We start from the raw sequence: 20,023 nt of genomic DNA on the forward strand, positions 1-20,023 counted from the left end.
CACCCCCCAGCGGTACCCCAAGAGGGAGCGTGCTCGTCCCGGCTCGGCGGGGGGCCTCCACGTTTCTGACGGAGCGTGCCAGCCTCTGCCCCCGGACACCACGAGGGGCCACACACAGCAAACTGGGACTCGGCCCGGGGCTGCCGGGCACAAGTGCCAGCCGCGAAAGCTGAGCGTGAGAATGAGTGTCGACCCACAAAGTCCCCACAAGCCTTTAGAGAATCTTGACTCAGGGACGTTTATGGCTTGCTTGAATCCTCTTGACATTCATGGGAATTTAAAAAATAATCCTCTTACGTTCCGAAACATATTTGACCGTTTTTTCCCCTGGAGAGTAACAGCTGGGTGTCAACCAACTCCACACTTATACCAGCCAGACACACAGACCTGCCTCTGTGCACTTCCCAATTTAAACGTGATTTCCTGATAGAAGCAGTAAGACAGTCATTTAGTTTATTTAAACTATTCAAATATGATCTGATTATTTAGAAACATTTATAGGGGCTAATTATATGTAACAGTTGATCAGAAATATAGCAGCTATAAAATTAATCCTCCATAACCACAGCTCTGACAAGTAGCTGGTATGTATTTAACGTACATTAAAAGCTTTTAAAATTTGCATTAAGAAGGGCTAGAGCTCAGCGAAATCTCCAGGGGTCCTTGACTTCGATGAAGCGGCTGCCACACCTCAGCGTCTGGTTCTGAATGAGACGGGTCAGCCGGGCTAAGTTTTACTGGCTTCCCCAACCCTGGAGCTGCACTTTCCAGCCTGTTTTTTTTTTTTTTTTAGCAAAACAGCATCCCGAGTGTGAGGGCCTGTGGGGTCCACAGTTGGCCCTATGGGAGGTCTGCGTCCTGGCCCCCAGCCTCCCACCTGGGGGCTCGTCCTGGATCCCACCCGGCCTGTCTCCATCAGAGCAGGGCTCTGAGAGGCCTGGCACCGGCATTTTATCAGCTCCCAGGTGTGTTATTATTATTATTATTTCTAAATACAATCATAGCTCCACATAAGCCAGAACTTGCTTGATTTAAAAACCTGGGCTCTGGAGAAACACATTCCGCTGTAAGACAAATGTTTACCTTTCTGCTGTGATGTTTTAGCCTCTTTCGTGGTCATTTCCCGCCCTAGGCTCTGCCGTGTTTCACAGGAAAAACACAGGATGGCGTGAACCTTTCTAATCAGTGGTGACATTAGTTCCCCTTCAACTCACGGCGGCGTGGAGGAACTTGTGCGGCTCCCCCACTGACTGGCCTGCCGGCCCCCGGTCACCGGCCTACAGATCACACGCCCCTCGGCCCTGGGCTGGGGCCCCACTTTCCGCGCAGCCAGGAGGGAGGGTGGCTCACGCCTGCGGGCGCCCCCTCCGACACTGGGGACACTTAACGGAGCTGCGGAGTTGAGCGCCATATGGCGCTCTCCCAGCAAACCCAACAGGCGCTTCTGTCACCATTGGGAAAGTGGCATGAAGCTTAATCTCTCGATGAAGTGGAAGATTTTCCACTTTAGCAGAAGCCCCTGCAAACAGCTCTTGCTCGGCGCTTCTCTTTTTTCCGTCCTTCTCTCCTTCTCACATGCCAGCCACCAGCGGGCTGAGCTGCAGGCTGAAGCTCCCTGGGCGCCGAGGCCCAGCCTGTAACTAAAGCTGCATCCTCCAGGTCGACCGCTCCTGGGGCTGACCGACCGGGAGGTAATGGGATCCCACCCCCTCCTCCCTTTCGTCCTCCCCTCCCCAGCCAGGGCCGGCAGGGCCCAGGAAGACGGCGAGGGGGACCTTGTCTGTTTCTGTAGGATTTCCCTTCCGGGGAAATGGGAGGTGGGAGTCTGGGGTGGGCCCAGGGGGCTGCAGGACACAGAGCCAAGGGGAGAACCCAAGCTGGATTTGCCCTGTGTGGCATCGCCAGCATTGGGCTGTAAGCAGTTCATCAAAGTCGGCTGGGCCACTGACAAGGCGTTTCCCACAGGCCAGAAGGAAAGGGCTTTGATCACTTAGGTCCCCTGCACTGGGGGCAGGTCTGGGTGGGTGTCCTGCTCTGCTGTTTCCTGGCTGTGTGACCTTGGGCGAGTCACTCAACCTCTCTGAGCATCAGTCCCTGCCTGTGGGAGTAAAATGGCATCACCCCTTACTCCACAGGCTGAGGACTGTATGGTAAACAGTGTCCTCTGGGCCAATGTGGAGATCCAGGTGTGTGTGTGCGTGCCTGTGTGTGCATGTGTGTGCATGCGTGTGCACAGCTTTGCCTGACTAGGGGAGGCCTGAGTGTGGAGTCCAGAGGAGTGGGTGGGGGCTGGGCTGGGTGGGGTTGGGGGCATCCTATCCTGTGGGCAGTTGCCATTCACACCAGCCAGCCAGGTCCACCTCAGGCCTTTCATCTGATGGGGGATCGGGAGGAGGCCCAGACGCCAGGCCATGTCAGGCCAGTGGCCGCTGGTGTGCCAGGACACGCCTGGGCCACTGCCTTGTCACTCTTTAGGAGCAGAAGAAACCAAACTAATAGAACCAGTAGCCACCAGGGCTCAGTGCTCCCGGGCCCAAGCGTGGACCAAGCTATGATGTGACACGGGAATCCATCATCATCTGGGTGTCCTGGGGGGCCCACGGCTGCCCACTCAGAGCCTCGGGGCCTCCTGGGCCCAGCTGGTGGCGCTGGAGACCGAGGAGCCCGCTGGGTCCCCGGTCTGGGTCTGTGTAAATGCCGGTCCTCGTGGCTTCTGCCGAAACACGGGACACAGCAGCCGTGCCCTCTTCCCTAGTCTGTTTCACGTGTGTAGACGGTTCCTGAAGCCACGAGTCAGGTAAGAGCCCCCACTTCGTCCTCGTGATGCGCTGCACAGGGAGAGGTAAGCGGCATGTGGGTGGGGAAGCTGCTGGCCCCTCGTCCGGGGGGGGTGCCCTCCCCGGGCCTGGGGGTGCCTTGGAGGGTCCAGGCCTCTTCGAGAGGCTGCTTAGTGGTCTGCTTAATTTTGCTTTTAACAAACAGACATTGAGGCTCCAGGGCTTTTCTTGTTTTTATCTCCCCACTTTTCAGGAAAACGAAATCAGCTTCTTGACTTAAATAAGCATTTACAGCTCACGAAGCCCCAAAGCCCAAATCAAACACCTAACTCAATCGCCAAGCAGCCCAGCAGGCTGAAAACCTAAGTGCAGGTGCAAATGCCTCTTTAGGCCTCTCGGGTTCGATTAAAACAGCCCAGCTCTGAGGCCGTTTCCTGACGGTTGAGACAGAGAGGGCCCTGAGCCTGGGGCCGCAGTGGCCTGAGACCCAGCCACTCTTGGACGGGGCTGTAGCCAGAAGCAAACAAAGCCCAGAGCAGTCCAGCCACAAGACGGGCCGTCAACACAGTCTGTCTCTCGGGCGTCATTTTAAAGAATAACTCTGGAGACGGAAGTCTGACTGCTCTGGCATCACCGGGGCGGCTGGAACCACAGCGCTGTTTGCTGCTGTCTCCTGTAGCTCAGAGGCAGCCCGAGCTCCCAAGCACGACCCTCCCCGGACGCTGTCTGTTCTGATTGGCTTTGCTTTTGAGCCAGTGTCTCCGTGCCCTGTTTTGGTGAGTGGAAGTCAGGTCCTCAAGCTGAGAGCTTTGTGGAGACAGATGCCCCCCCTCTCCCCCCGCGCCCCAGCCTGGTTCCGCTCAATTCAGAAAAAGTCTTCAAAATTAAATGTCAGCGGTTTGGAAGTAATTAGCAGGAAACAGCAAGGACCAGAAACACGAGTGGGCCTCCTGCAGGACCGCGGTGCCTGGTGAGGGTTTCCTGTCGCCATCTCAGGAAGGCAGACGGCCCGAGGGCTTCTCCCTCTCGGGTCCAGGGAGCACCTGCTATGGGCACCTGGACGACCCTGGAGAGATGGGCTTCTGTCTGCAGCGGTGTCCTCCGCTGTCAGTTCCCTCCCAAGCCTGGAGACGTCCCAGACAAAGAAAGCTGCACTGTGCCTTCTCCCTCCTCGGTCCACGACCACCCTGGGGGTGTGTGTCCTTCTGGTGGTCACCCTGCAGCTGCTTCTCATATCACATGCGCACTGAGAATCGGAAGCTCCAGGGCCCCTGGCCACGGGGTGGACGCAGAGCGACCAAACGGAGCCCCTCATTCTCTGAGGGTCACGAGTATCGGGTCATCCTGCAGCAGATGCCCCAAAGCAGCGCAAACGCAGGAGCAGACACGGCCTCTCATCATTCCCCAGGTTGGCCCGAGTGGCCGTGTGGAAACTAGCAGACCCTACACCGCGAAGAGGCCTTGCAGGGCAGCTGGGGCTGGTCCTGCTCTTGTCCTCTCCTCCCAGAAGCAGAGCCCCACAGGGCCCCTCGTCCCTCTCTCAAAACCTGACGCACATCACACCTCACCCCTGCGGCCTGGCCCCGGCTCACTTCACAATATTCCTCATGCGAAGATGCTCGCTCTCACCCCTGCAAGCCAGGTCGTGCCACGTGGCCTGCCTGGACCAATGACGTGGCATGGCGGTGACGTCACTTCCAGGTGGCTGCGTTAAAGGCCGGTGCTTACCTCGCCGGCAAGCTGTGCCCTGCCCTGGAGGTGCCGGAGGTGGGAGCAGCCTGGACTGCGGAGCCGCGCCGGGGGGAAGGAGGGCGGGAGGGCCAGCAGCCCGCTGTGCAGTTAGCACTGAGATTTGGGGGTGTTTCTCCTGCAACAGGCCCTGGTGCTCCTGCTGACATACCTACTGTGAACAGCCCACGGGCTTCCTGAGAAGCCGAAATAGAATCCAAGCGCTCTAACCGGGCCCTCACCCTGACAATCCCACCGGACAGGTCTGAGGCCTCCGGCCCCCGTGTTCTACTCGCACCCTTGCTTGATGCTCTGTGCCCAGGAGCACGTCCTGTCTTTCCCAGGAACGTGCTGGGGGGATGTCTGTGCGCTTGTTTCTCTTAGAGCTGCTCAGTGCAGCCCAAAGTGGGGACACTGCCCCGTGCCCACGGGGCCCAACCAGTACAGTGATGCAGGGAGAGGGAGGCCTCAGGGGGTGGTGGGGACTGCAGCCAACTGGAGCTCATCCCCTGAAGGGCAAGCACCTCGTGACCCGGCCCTGACGCTCCCCCACCTCATCACCCTCACCCTCTCTCTGCCCATCTCCATTCAGCCACTCTGACCTCCTGGCTCTTTCTCCAAGACTCTGAGCGTTTGCATTTGCTGTTCCCTCTGCCTAGAAAGCTCTTCCCCTCGGTATCACCATGGTTCTTCTGCCACTGCATTTGCTCTCGCACCAGAGGAGGCTTCTGGGCCACCGTGTGATGGGAACTCCACCTGCACCCCACACCCCCTGGTCCCTAATATGTAATCATCGGTAGCTTATCTTTCTCCCCGAACATAAACTCTGGGAGCGCTGGGCTCTCTCTGCCTCATATGTGTCTTTGTGCGTCCTCTGAGCCTAGAACAGCCGCGGGGGTGCTCAGTATGTACGTGCAGGCTTAACGAACATGTGACGATGAACAGATGACCTTCACCACGACCTTCTGTCATCATTTCAAACGAGAAGGACAGCCACACCAAGGAACGAAGGGTGCCCCTTCCAGGAAGGGGCCACTGGCAACCCCGCCCCGATGTACTCCGAAGCCTGTACCTCCTCTGAAGTTTAGCCACAGGCCCACCCTGCAGCAGTCCCGGGACCACAGTCATCAGTGTGGGAACCTGAGGGGACAGACGTCGGTTTCCCCGGTAACATCCACATTGACCTGCAGGTGAGCTGGGAGTAAAAGAACGATGAACTAGTCCTGCCGGCTGGGGGTGGGGGAGAAGCAGGTTTCACCCTCACAGACACGTCCTCCCTCAATTATGGGGCACTGCTCCCCGAGTTATGGAATATTCCAAGCCCTGATCAGCCCAACCTCCTCCCCGGTCTTGACGGTGAGTCCCAACCATACACGTGGATCGTGCCCACACTTGGGGACGACGTCTGGTCTGCAGACACGAGGCCCTCGGGCCAAGGCAGAACCCTGGCTGGCAGGAAACGGTTTGGGGGAGCCCCCGGGAGCTGACCATGCTCGGCAGGTGCTTGGAGCCCTCATCCTAAACTCCCATCCACCCAGGGTGCTACAGCGATTCAACGACTAAATTAAATTTCTGAATATTAAATTAATGATGGAAATCTAAAATATTAATATATTCTAATTGAATACTCTCTGATAAATTATCTGAGCATTTGCAGCAATTTGATTTTACTTTCATTTCTTAAGGAACTTTCAGCTGCATAAATATAGCCATTAAAGCGATTCAAGAAAGGGAACATTTTCTGCTCAGATGAGGGACCGGTAAACACAAAGGGATCTGTACGTTTCTTCCGCGTGATTGATTAAATCACAGAACCCAAGGCGGCTGAGTCGTTCAGTGACGCTTTCTTCGTGTCCCTCTGGCTTTTGCGAGGACAATGCACGCTCCCCGCAGGTCTCGACTGGGTGTATAATTACAGGGAGGCCTGGAGGCTGCCATGAAAGACCCCAGATGGCACGTTCGTGCTGGGGCTGCACTTTCAGAACCGACACCCACGTGGGGGCTGATGGTGCCAGACCCTCCCCACAGGGGGCTGGGCAGGGGGTGGACCCTGCACTGCAGGTGATGTGATGGGCACCCCCGTCCCCTCACTGGGGATGGAGTCCTGCTGTTTCTACGAAAATGCTTCTCCAAATACTTGAGCACCTCCTCAAGGAGGTTCGTCTCCTGGTGGGGATGAGTTGGTGCCCCTGGAATCTCTTCCTCAATTGTTTCTGGTTCCTTCTGTTCCAGTGACCCTCAAAACAGTGGACGGTGTGGTGAAGGCAGAGGTGACATTTCTGCAATCTGTTAAGATCTATCTATGCGGGAGAAAACCCAGACACAAGCAAACTCCTGGAGCAAGCCCTGCTCTCAGTTTCTTCCCAGAGGCTTCTGTCTGAGAAAATCCACTTCTTCTTCACTCACCCACATGCGTTTCTGGCTTTGCAGAACAGGCCTTAAAGATCCACGAGAGAGGTTAGGAATTGGAGCATCTGAAGCCTCTGCCTCTTAGAAAGCAGCTGCGTCTGCCTGAAACTTGCTCCCAGGCGACTCCTTGAAAGGGAGGTACGCTGAAATTTAGGAGGGCAACGTCCACCTGGGGGAGGGCCCGCAGGCACCTGGGGGAGGTGTACAGCCAGAGGGGCCAGTCCCAGTTACACTGCAGTGTGCATCAGACAATGCGCCCCCCAACAAGCAAGGCTTATAAACCCCACAATACAGTGCTATACTTTTGTTTTAAATGGTCAGCTGGGGCTTCCCTGGTGGCGCAGTGGTTGAGAATCTGCCTGCCAGTGCAGGGGACACGGGTTCGAGCCCTGGTCTGGGAAGATCCCACATGCCGCAGAGCGACTAGGCCCGTGAGCCACAATTGCTGAGCCTGCGCGTCTGGAGCCTGTGCTCCGCAACAAGAGAGGCCACGATAGTGAGAGGCCCGCGCACTGCGATGAAGAGTGGCCCCCGCTTGCCACAACTAGAGAAAGCCCTCGCACAGAAACGAAGACCCAACACAGCCATAAATAAATAAATAAATAAATAAATAAATAAATGGTCAGCTGTATTTTAAATAAGTCAAGAGAAAAAAAAAATACAGTCTTTTATGTTAACCCACACATTTATCTTTTCCGGTGTTCTCCATCCCTTCCTGTAGATCTGAATTTCCAACTGGTGTCATTTCTTTTCAGCCAAAAGGACACCCTTTACCACTTAATGTGGGCCTGCTGCTAATGAGTTCCTTAAGTTTGTTGATCAGAAATGCCTTTATTTCACCTTCAATTTTGAGGGATTATTTTTTTTTTTCTGGATACAGAATTCTTGGTTGATAGTTTCTTTTCATTCAGCAATTTGAAAATGTCATTGCCCAGAGACCTCTATCACTTCTAAAGAGAAGCCAGCCCTTGTTCCCACTGTGGTCCTTTGTTTGTGCTGCATTTTTCCTCTGCTTTCAAGGTTTTCTCTCTAGTTTTAGAATTTCAGCAGTTTGACTATAATCAAGGTATGGTTTTGTTTGTATTTATCCTACTTGAGATTCACTGAATTTCTTGGATATATAAGTTTGTTTCTCCATCAAATTTGGGGAAATGTCAACCCTTTTCCCTATCTTATTATCTCTCCTCTCCTTTTGGGACTCCAGTTACATACATTAGGCCACTTAATTTTGCCCCAGTGAAACTCTTGTGTGTTTCAATCCTCTCCCCTGCCATTCTTCAGACTAAATAATTTTTATCGATTGACACACTGACCTTTCTTCTGCCTTCTACAATCTACTTGTAAGCCCATCCAGTGCGTTTTTCATTAGAGATGTTATACTCTTCAGTTTTACCATGCCAATTTGGTTCTATTTTTAGAGTTTCCATTTTCCTGCTCTGATTCTTGATGTATTCATTCATTCTGACCATATTTTCCTTTAAGTCCTTGAGCCTATTTATAAGAGATATTTTAAAGGCCATGCTGCTAATTCCAGTATCTGGATAACCTCAGGGTTAGATTCTATGAGCCGTTTTTGCCTAATTATGGGTCACATTTTCCTTTTTGTTTTGCATGTCTAGTAATTTTTGTTTGTATACTGATCACTGTAATCATTGTAGAGGATACTGTAGAGAGAATCTGGTTCTGCTATCTTTCTCTGGAGGCTGTTAACATGGTTGGACTGAAATTTAACTCTGTTTACCTTGCCATAGGCAGCAGCTGAAGTCTCTTCTCTGCGCTTTCAATCTTCTAGCTGTTGCTTTTCTCTGGGTTCTTTGGAGTTCTCCTTGTGCGTGCACAGTTTAAGGGGTAGCCAAGGAGCCGGACAGAGCTTATAAGTGTATCTGGGAGTCTCCATCTGTGGCTACGTATTTTATAGGATTTATCCCCTCACATTCCAGCTGCTTTGTCAGTTCTAAACCCCATCTTCCAACTCCTCTGGCCAGTAAGACTGGTTTTCCTCGTGAGATCTAGCCATACTTTGAGGCAAGGATGGATTGGGGGGTGCTCTCAAAGGGAAAGCCATATAAACACAGGTCTCACCCAGTGCTGTTTTCTTTTCATGGGTGGAGTCCCCTACAGTTTCTGCCTACTATTCATCACTCTCAAGTAACTTCAAATAGTTTTTAACAAAGAATTTCCCCTAGACTTTATAATTGTTATTTGAGGAGTGTTAGTCTGATATAAACTACTCCACCATTACCAGAAACAGAACTTCTGATTTCATTATTTTCAAGGATTGTTTATCTAACCTAACCATCTTCATAATGATCGTGAAAGGCTGACTAGTATAGGTGGGCATGATGGTCGTATCATTCATTCACTCAATAAGTACTTAATGACATCTACTCTGTCCCTGCTGCTGTGCCTGACAGGTGAACTATCCCTCAAGGACCTTTACATTTACTGGGGAGACAGACCTATAATCACTGAAAAAACAGTGTCAAAAACTCTACCACAATGGCAGGCAATGGGGAGGACCCGTGTTGGTCCTGAGAAGTGGGGCATTCTTCAAGGAGGCAGGAAGTAGCCAGGGTGGGGGTTGTCAGGTACAGGGGGAAAACACAGGACTCCAGGTAACCAAGGGTGTAATCAGGACGGGAAGCTACAAGTAGCCCAGCAAGGCTGGAGTCTGGCGCAGCAAGGGGCAGAGTCAGATCATGGGGTCCCGTGTGATGTGCTCCAGGGTTAGGTTTTCTCCTGGGGACAAAGGGGAAGTGCTGGAAGGGGAACAACACACACACATCGTGCTTTGAAAGGTCACTTTCTTCCATGAGAAGGTGCATAATGACCATGTCAGTTATTCACTCATGGATGGACACCTTCAGAGTACCAGAAAATAGGTTCCTAGGTGGACTCAGTGACAGTTACACTGCTAGGTCACCCAGCAAACATTTTGTAGGATAACACTGAGTTAAAATTCAGCCAGCTCCATCACATATATTTATACACCCGATGAACATTTATGGAGAGTCTACCCTGGGCCAGATACGGGTTCACTCACCATCTCCCTGTCACCCATCTCATAATGCGGACCCCAGCCCAGGGCACATTTCATCACAAAACTAGCTCCTGAGCTCTTGTCCCCCAAACCCAGATCATCCTCCATTTACACAAAAGGTCGATAAATACTTGTGGTTGGATGTGAGGCTATGTGGTGCGCATGCACAAAACGGGAACGAAATTGTCAAGAAAATGTGAAGAAAACTTTTGACTTCAGTTGGTTCAAGATCATCTGGATTGTCAGATGTGAGGGGCTGATTTTTACGACCCTTTTCAAGCCACCTGCCGCCGAGCTCTCGAGCTCCCTACTCTAGAAAGGGTCTCCTGCTCGCCTTTTCCAAGTGGCCATCTTTCATGCTGAGCGATTACGTAAGGACTTCCTTCCGGGGTCTTCTATTTAGAGCTCCCTTGCCAGGCTCTCTGGCAGGGACCCGAGGATGGGTCTGCATGACTTCTTGTCTGTTAAAATGTCAACTTCCAAAATTCAAGGACTTGTCTCCCAAGAGCATTACCTCCCTCCTCATCACCTGGAGTGGATTTCTACAGTCGCCCTGGAGAACCTCTCAAGTTAACAAATTCTGAATTTTTATTAGACTCAGCTAAGAAATGCATCCTCTTTCTAAAAGTTTGATTTGATTCTCATTCTAAATCTTGCCAGAAGTCAAACCTAACATCCATGCTAGAAAAGCAAGTGTCTTTTTAAAACCCTCCTCTAGTCTACACGTGAAGGAATCCTAACCGAGGTGGGAAGGGACCAAATTCTGGATGACAGGCAGAAAGCTGATGCCTGGTGGCTCTTGAGGCCACAAAAGGGCTCTGTGTTCTGTCCCTTCTGAGTCCCCAGTGACTGCACGGTGCCTGGCACCCATGGATGGTCCCAAACTGTTCTGCCCAGAGCCCAGGGCTGGAATTTGGGAGCGGCAAGGTCTCCTGTTAACCCTTGCCGGGTGTCCCCTCCCCTGCCATTCCCCGTGATCCCCCCATGATGAAAAGCCTCTATCCAGCTTCCCAGGGGATCAGCTTAGCGACTGTGAGTTGGTTCCTCCTCCCTTCTAGAGGACAGCCTGGATCTTCTGAGCACTATCTCCGTGAAGCGGCTGCATCTCCTCACTCACCACTTCACTGAGAGCGCGCTCTGTTCTGGGGGGCACGGCACCGGGAGTGCGTAGCGGCCTCGCCAGGGACGTCCCGGCTCCCGGCAGCCCTGCCAGCAATAGCCGCCTCGCCCTGCTCAGGGCCCCCTCGGCGGGGCGGAGCGAATGCTCAGCGAGGGTCTGCTCCCCCTGCGTGGCCCAGCGAAGGCTCTCGAAGAGACAAGATACTCTTTCCAAGGAAAACGCCTGTAAGTAACAGAGGTTCTTTGGGAAGAACATTCTGCCGGCTGCTACCCCTCCTGCTTTTTCATTTAACGTATCTTATCAGAAGGAAACGCCCTGGTGAGCACAGAATTGCAGCTGATCCCAGCTGAACCTCCAGAGCGCCACGCTCAGCTTCCCACTCGCATCAAGCTGTAGTCACGCTTGCTGTGATTTGGGCTTCTTTTGGGGCAGCAGCCCCCCACCCCCTAAAAAACACTGACAGGAAACTCATCGACTTCCTGCAGACACAAGTTGGGTAGAAAAGCACCCCAAACCCTCGCCTGTGCTCCGTAAGAGTTTAAGGGAGAAAGCGGGGAGGAGGAGCGATGGTGGGTGCAGGGGCAGACGGTGAGCACACGAGTGTGCGTGCACGTGTGAAGTGGGAGGGGGTGTGTGCACACACGCGTGTGCATCTGCCTGCATGACTTTCTGGGCTGAGTTCTCCCGTAATGACTTGGAATCCATTGGGAAAACAAATCTTTTACAGAAACTGTAATGGAGATTCCATTTTCCATTTGCTGGAGATACCATCTCCCCATAAGGATCAGCTCAGCTTGGAGGCTGACTCCGGGGGAAGCAGTGCCAAGATCCGCCCCCAAATGCCACATGCCACGGCCAGCATGCTGTGTGAGCCCATGGGCGCCTGGGACAGCGTCCCCCATCGGGACTGCTGCCATCACTCCCTCCCTCATTCATTTATTCATTCATTCGACACACGTAGTGCCTGCTGTTTACAGCACAGAGATGCAGGCAGGGCCCCTGCCTTCAGGAGGCCTGTCCTTGGATGCATAAAGAGCAGGCATGACGTCAGACTGTACTAAGTGCTACGGAGCAAGTACAGCGGGACAGTGGGGTAAAGACAGACCCGGCTTGGAGAAGGGCAGGTGAGTCAGGTCTGATGGCTCACCTAGACCACCCCCTTCCTTGGCGCAATGGGGCCCTTCGAGCCGAAAGGACGCGCACTTTCTCGTCTGGGGAAACCCACTGGGGCAGCACGCAGCCGTTTCCCACACGTACCCCTCCTCCTGGGCACAGAGCTGGGCCGCGTTCCCCGGGGTCCCCTGCAATTCGGCCAGTGGAATTCAGGCGGGAATGGCGTTTCCCGCGTCCAGGCCCAGCCGATCCTGCGCTCCTCACTCTGGCGCCCCGCGTGACAGCCCCCAAATGACCTTCCCCGGAGCAAGAAATAAACCTCTGTCCTGTTAGGTTTCCGAAATTGTGGGAATGCCCGTCAGAGCGTCAGCGCTCCCTGCAGTCCGCGTGGGAGCAGACGTCCACCGGGAGGTAGCCTCCCTCCGGGGGCTGCGGACACGTCGGGGGGTCCGAGGAGCAGAGGACACGGTCTCTCCAAACCACAGCAACACTGCGGACCAGGAGACAGGAGGGGCTGCCGCTCAGTGAGTCCGGGCAGCGGCTGCCGGCTTCCGGCACGTGGATCGTTGCACGCCTGACGCCACGCCCGCACCTCCTGTCCCCACGGCCCCAGCTCAGAAACATCCCCGGCAAGGAGGGTCCTCAGGAGCCCCGTGTGCAGGGGCCCGAGAGCTCCGCCGTCGCTGCTCTCCTGCCGGATTTTGCAAGGTTTGTGTTCACTGGGGAGGGGGCTCATTTCCCTGCTTCACAGCTGTGCACGTCCCCCATCAGGGCACACAGACGTCACCGTGGCCTCGTGAGAAGACTGTGCCCCCTCAACACGCCCACAGGCCCATGGGGGCAAGCGCCTGCTGGTCGGGGGAAGCCGGCTCTCCCCTCTCCTACTGCCAGACCCGACCTCTCTGCCTCGGGGCCGCCGGAAGTGGCCAGGCTGAAAGAACACGGCAGAGGACAGACGTGGCGGGACCAAGCGACCCAGCAGATCTCGGGAACCCCTGCAGGACAAGGGCTCTGCCCACAGTGGCCTTCTCCCCTTTTGGGACCTTTCACAGGCCTGGGTGTGACTGGGCACAGAGGACGGAAATTCCTCGTGTCGGTACCCATATCATCAACTCTGAGAAAGCTCTGAGAGCCAGGATGACAGAGTATCCCAGGGGCGGTAAGATGCCTGCCAAATGCACATGTGTGAGTGTGTGAGTGAGCAAACGCCCCCTCAGGGCTCATTACAAACTCATCCATCACTATAAGGTTCCTGCCAAGAGTGAGTATTGGTGAGGATGACTCAGCCAGACGTTCCCGGAGTTTGGGAAATGAGGTGGATCTGGCTTGCGGGTCAAATCGGGCCCACCGCCTGTTTTTGTAAATAAAGTTTTATTGGAACCCAGCCACGCCCGTTGGTCTACATATTGCCGAGGGCCGCCTTCACACTACAAAGGCAGAGTAGAATACTTTCAACAGAGGCCAGTTGGCAGGCTCACAAAGCCTAAAACATTTACTACCTGGTCCTTTACAGAAAAAGTTTGCCAATGGTTCTGAAGAACCTCAGGGCAGGACAGGAAAAAAGACGCAGATGTAGAGAATGGACTTGACACGCGGAGGGGGAAGCGTAAGCTGGGATGAAGTGAGAGAATGGCATTGACATATATACACTACCAAACGTAAAATAGATAGCTAGTGGGAAGCAGCTGCATAGCACAGGGAGATCAGCGCGGCGCTTTGTGACCACCTAGAGGGGTGGGATAGGGAGGGTGGGAGGGAGATGCAAGAGGGAGGAGATATAGGGACATATGTATACGTATAGCTGATTCACTTTGTTATAAAGCAGAAACTAACACACGGTTGTAAAGCAATTATACTCCAATAAAGATGTTAAAAAAAAAAATCTGACAATCCCTGAGTTAGATGGACAAATTTCTACTAGAGATGACTTTTGGGGAGCACAGCCCAAGGCCTTCAATAAAACTGGCTCGCACGGTGAAAACCTGACTCCCTGTCCAATTTGCTTTCAATCCTGATGACACTTGAGAGGAAGCTTCTGGCTCCAGTGTATCTAAGACACGTCAACACTTGCATGTCCCCCCCACTACCAAGAGCTATGTTTTCTCTGCTTTATGCTTGTTTTACAGTCGACTTCCGTCGTAACAAATACCTCCAGCTTTCCAATTGTGAGCTAATAAAGCCTCCTTTTAGAATAAATTTATTTATAATGAAAATGAACTACTAGAGAAAATCTTAAGTAAATGGCAAGTGGCAGTCCGACGCGGCAAGGGCCTCGAGGGCTGGTGGGGGCCCCAGAGCCGAGTCACCGGCATCCCCATCGGCATGGGCTGTGCCCTGGGCCTGGCCCATCGGCCTGGAGGACGCTCAGTCTGGGAAACTGCGCCCCGGCTGGGGGGTCGATGCTTGAGTGCCTCCCTCCAGCCCTCACCTCCATTTCGCCGTGATCTCACCCTCCCAGGCAGGCCGCTCAAGGGCGGGTGATGGCTCTGGAAGTGAACTCCCATCCCAGGGGATTGAGGCAGGAGGGTGGCTCTGTGTGACTGAAACTCAGCAGGACCCTATGGGGCCCTCCTGGTCACAAAAGCCTTTCCGTGTCCCCTGTTTCTTACTTGCAGGAAAAAGGCTTCAGTCTCCTAGACCTTCCTGAATACCAAAGAGCAGATTCAAACACTTGCTAACCAGGGAAGTAAGGGAATGCAGAAACAAAGGGGGAACAATCACACTACAGTGCAGAGAGCAAAGCAGGATCCTGGTTCCTGCTCAAGGAATATACGTAACAGTATCTTCAGTTCTTCTGCAGGAACTGAGGACCCCACCCAGGTGGAGGATGGCAGCTCCAGGCTGAGCACAAGATTCCTAGAGCCCCGTCCTGTTACCTCACCAGCAACCAGTCAGAAGAAAGTCACACACCCTGCAGCCCTCACCCCAAGTTTTGCCTATAAAAACTTCTCCCCCAAAACCATCAGGGAGTTTGAGGTTTCTGAGCATGAACCACCCATTCTCCTTGCTTGGCCCTGCAGTAAACCCTTCTCTGCTCCAAACTCCGACATTTTGGTTTGTTTGGCCTCCCCCGTGCGACGGGCACACACACTTGTGTTTGGTGATATGCTGAGCTGGACACACCCTCCTGCTCCTCCTTTTTTCCACGACTGCCACACACGGCACTTCTGATACCAGAGGTGTCACCACATCCAGCAATTCTCTGCAACACCAGCTGGGGGTGCTACCATTTAACTCAACTCTGACACCATCTACCCGGAGAGGGCGTCCATCCTACAGGTTAAGGGCTAAGTCCCCTGAGACGCTCCCACTTCAGACGTCAATTGCCAAGTCCAGGTTGTCACCTGAGCTTCTGACCGACTGGCTGTAAATCTGAGGTTCCAACAACCCCCACCTTGGGTTCGATTAATTTGCTAGAGCAGCTCATAGAACTCAGAAAACCGGTGTACTCACTAGATTATTGGTTTATTGTAAAGGGTATGACTCGGGAACAGTCAGATGGAAGAGGTGTAGGACGAGGTGAGGGAAGGCACTCGGAGCCTTCACGCCCTTCCCGAGTGCCGTTCTCACTGACTCTCCATGTGTTCACCCCCCGGAAGCTCTCTGAACCCCGTCCTTTTGGGTTTTTACGGAGACTTCATTACGTAGGCACGACTGATTAAATCGTGGGCCACTGGTGACTGATTCAACATCCAGCCCCTCTTCCCTCCTGGGGTGGGCAGCAGGGGGAAGGGGAAAGTGAAGGTCCCAGCCCTGCAGTCACAGGGTTGGTACCCCTGGTGGCTAGCCCCGGCCTTAGGTTCCCTTGGGACTTCCCAAAAGTCCCCTCATGCATGTAAGCTCAGGTGTGCTAGAAGGGGTTTGCTATGGATGTCTGCAGACAGCTTTTTCGCTCTTATCATTTAGGAAATTGCATGGGTTTTACGAGTTCTGGCCAGAAACAGGAACAAAGAGGAAATTAAGTCACAGCATCACATGTGGTGAAGGCAGGGTGATAGTCACGACACGTCTCTGTGGTGTGTATGGTGGGGTGTCTGACCTGGGGGGCCCTGCGAGGTTTGCTGCTTCATCTCTGCATTTTAATACCCACCCCCCAGCTTTCTGCATCAAAAAGAACAGGAAACAAAACAGACCAATCAGGCCAAGGAATGAAGCCGACGCCTTAATAACACTCGAGGGGCCCTAACTCCACAGATGGGGAGAGGCGCCCGCCACAGATGGGATTATTTACTAGGGTTCTCACCACCACTTTATCAAATTGTTGCTCAGATTGGGCTGCAATTTTCCTTCAAAGGGAAGAAGATGATGCTAGTTGATGGCCCTGATTATTGAAAAACAAATTTGTAAAACGAGTCCTTCTGTCCTTGAGGAAAAGCCGCCTCATGGTGGCTGCTGGGAGCAGGTGACCCTAAGGGAAGGGACAGAGAACTGCCCCCTGGCACCTCAGGCTCAGCCTCAGCACCTCTGACTTTTCACCAAGATCATGGTCAGCGCGGACAAGCCATCATTCTCCATTCAATATCTTAGTCATAATCGGGAAGAAGTGTGAACGTGCAGACCCAAAGGAAGGTATCAGAGGTCAAAGGCCACGACCCAAGCCTCCGTCCCATCCCCTTCCACGCACCAGAGCAGCCACTGGACAGTAACCGGGGACAGAGGACCCAACGCAAGCAGCCCGTCCACCCTGGAGGACGCAACTGCCCTTCCGACTCTTCTCTGTTCTGTGTATTACTCATCTCATTACTGAAAAGGCAAACTCTTGACCTTCTTAGACACCCAGTGCAGAGCCGGTCCCAGGCTCCAGGAACGAGCCCATCAGACTTGATTCGCGAGATCCTGGGAGAGGCAGGGGTTAAAGCCGAGAGCTTCCCCACCGGCAGGAGGGTCTCCACTTACCCGCACCAGCTGCTGTGGGAAGGGCCCGCGGGAGTTTTCTGGCACGTTGATGGGTGGGATGACCCAGTCCCGTTTCTGCCGCCTCAGCCCACTGGAGCTCTGATGCTGCGGCCACGGCAACAGCGTGTCATTCGGCGGCTGGACAGGGTCCAGGGCTGCACTCTTCTTTCCTTTCTGCAGCGTTATTTGGAAGGGAGAGAAGAGGAAAAGAAGCCTGGTTAGGTTTTGCAGAGGAAAAGGCATCTGTTAGAATTTGTACTATCGTAGATCCAGGGAAAGATTGGATGGTGTTGGGAAAAGTGGGGACGTGTCAGGGAAAAAAAATCTAGCAAGACCCTCATCTCTACAAAGAAATGGACTACAGATTAAATGGGGGTTAAGAAACCATAAACAAAGAAGAAAATATAGCTGACTCTTTAACCAGTACATCAGGGCTTTTTAAGCCCAAAACAATGAAAAAAAAATTACAAAGGAAAATATTCATACATTTTAACTTAAAACCCTTGTTTACGAAAACATACCCTAAAAGCAACTGATGAATTTACAACAAATCTGACAAAGAGCTAAGAGCCTGACTATATAAAGAGTTCCCACAAATCAGTAAGAAAAAACTGTAACTTTATTATAACAGGAAAAAGACACAAATAGATAATTAACAGCAAAATAAATACAAAGGATCAAAAACTCATGAAAAATGTCCAGTCATCAAACAACGCAAATTAAAGCAATATAGCCTCCTCACCCATCAAACTGACAAGAGTAAACAAAATGAATCCTCCTCCCTGAGGAGCGTGTTGTGAGTGAGTCAGCAGAGGGTGATGGTTGAGGGTGTGGGATTTGGCGTTAAACAGACCTGGTGTCTTATGTTTACCTGCAACCAAAGATTCATGTGACACAGGGCAAGTCCCTTAATCTCTCTCAGCTCCAGCTACTTCTTTCATAAAACGGGCTTGATAATAACGGCACTGAATTCCGAGGGTTGCTATGGAAATTAGACAGATAAGAGCCCATGCCTGGCGGGAGCCAGCGGGACTGAATGTCGGCTGCTCTGAAGTCCGTGGGGCTCCTCACTGCTGGGGGGAGCATTCTGCCAACAACTATCAGGGGCCTCAAAAATGGTCCTCGCTTTTGACCCCGTAACTCCACAGCTGGAAATCTGTCCCAACGAAACTGCATGTGGACAAAACCCTCCAAATACAGATGTTCATTGTAGTTGTCTTTATAATAACATTATGTATACGTGAAATAGTAAAAATACCAGGAAAAAATTCTGGAAGTCTGATGGTAGTAAATAATAGTTAAATGCATTACACTACGTTCGTATCTTGGAATACCACGTGTCATTAGAAGTTACTCTCTGTAAGTCAGAAAGAGAAAAACAAATACCGTATGCTAACGCATCTATATGGAATCTAAAAAAAAAAAAATGGTACTGATGAACCTAGTGGCAGGGCAGGAATAAAGATGCAGACATAGAGAATGGACTTGAGGACACGGGGCGGGGGGATGGGAAACTGGGGCGAAGCGAGAGTAGCATCGACACATATACACTACCAAGTGTAAAATAGCTAGTGGGAAGCAGCCGCATAGCACAAGGAGATCAGCTCGGTGCTCTGCGGCGGCCTAGAGAGGTGGGATAGGGAGGGTGGGAGGGAGGCTCAAGAGGGAGGGTATATGGGGATATATGTATGCATATGGCTGATTCACTTTGTTGTACGGCAGAAACTAACACAGCATTGCAAAGCAATTATACTCCATAAAGATGTATTAAGAAAAAAAAGAAGTTACTCTTCGAAGATATGAAGAAATTCCATACACCAATAGGAAGTGGAGAAATGGCACCAAAGTATACAGGCAGCATAAGTCCCCATGTTTCTTAAAAGGATAGAGAAAAGATTGGAAGGAAATATGTAGAAATGTAAACTCTGGTTTTCTCTGGTCACCAGTGAGTTTTTATTTTAATTTATTCCTTTTACCTTTCTGTATTTCTGAGTGTTATAATGTACATGAAATTGTATAATTAGAAGAGCCAACAGGACTCACATATACACGAGACATCTACACCTATATCGCCTCCATGTTTATCTTCAAGGTGCCCCGTGTGGCCGCCTCTGCACCGTCCTCATGGCTGATGTTCATGTCACTCCGAGTCTCAGAGCCAGGAGCATATGAGAGCTCACGGGGCAGAGACAGACCTCGGACCAGGACAGCCCAAGCCAGAGAGGACAGAGCTGGCTGGAGGCCCTAGGCAGCGGCGGCCCCTCTCCAATCACGGCGGGGTCCCCACCCTCCAGCTGAGCTCCCACCCAGTGAGAACCTGTTGGTCTTGGCACTGCCCGTTGAACCTTCCCCACTCCCTTTTGCAAAAAAGTTGCATAGAAATAAGTTAGACACACATAGACAAAACTCATTAAAAAAAAGAAAAGTATCAGTCCTGAATGCCAAAACTTGATGCTACATCAATGGAAAAATCCATCTGGACAAGCCACACTCCAAAGAGACCCCCCTCTGGGACTCTCCCCACCAGGGGCCCAGCTGTCTTTCGTGTTGAGCTCCTGCACTTAAGAGTCTGCAGCAATTAAAAACCAAAAGGCTTCCCTAGGTCGCTTCCCATCCTTCATCAGAAGGATCCACGCAAGGTGTGTGCATCCCCAGCGGCCTTGATTTCTACGGAAACATGACATTCTCTCAACGTCTATTCAAGTCAAACTAACAGATGCTGCCTTGTGACCAACCCTGCATCTCTCCTGATGACAGGGGTGGAGTCATCTCTAGGCTCCTCGATGAGCATCACAGAACAGCGTTCAGGATGGTCCTGGCCACACCCCGCCTTGCAGCCAGGACGCAGACAACTCCACGTGCTCGCCACGTGTCAGGGGCAGCCAACGCCGTGTGGGCACTGAGCGTTCTGCACCGTCTCTGCCTGCGTCTTCCCTACTG

The 20,023-nt window shown here is 52.5% G+C and overlaps 1 protein-coding gene across 11 annotated transcripts in view; it reads right to left on the reverse strand.

Annotated features, from left to right (window-relative positions):
- The window catches only part of CDH4 (cadherin 4), a 568,752-nt gene that overhangs the window by 124,987 nt on the left and 423,742 nt on the right, over positions 1–20,023 (reverse strand). For all 11 annotated transcript variants that reach the window (XM_082360288.1, XM_082360286.1, XM_082360285.1 and 8 more), the window contains one exon: positions 17,084–17,257. In XM_082360288.1, the coding sequence (XP_082216414.1) occupies positions 17,084–17,257 (174 nt within the window). The remainder of the gene's footprint in view (positions 1–17,083; positions 17,258–20,023) is intronic.

Source organism: Balaenoptera borealis (assembly GCF_965194805.1).
Source record: "Balaenoptera borealis genome assembly, chromosome: 16".
NCBI classification, from domain to species: domain Eukaryota; kingdom Metazoa; phylum Chordata; class Mammalia; order Artiodactyla; family Balaenopteridae; genus Balaenoptera; species Balaenoptera borealis.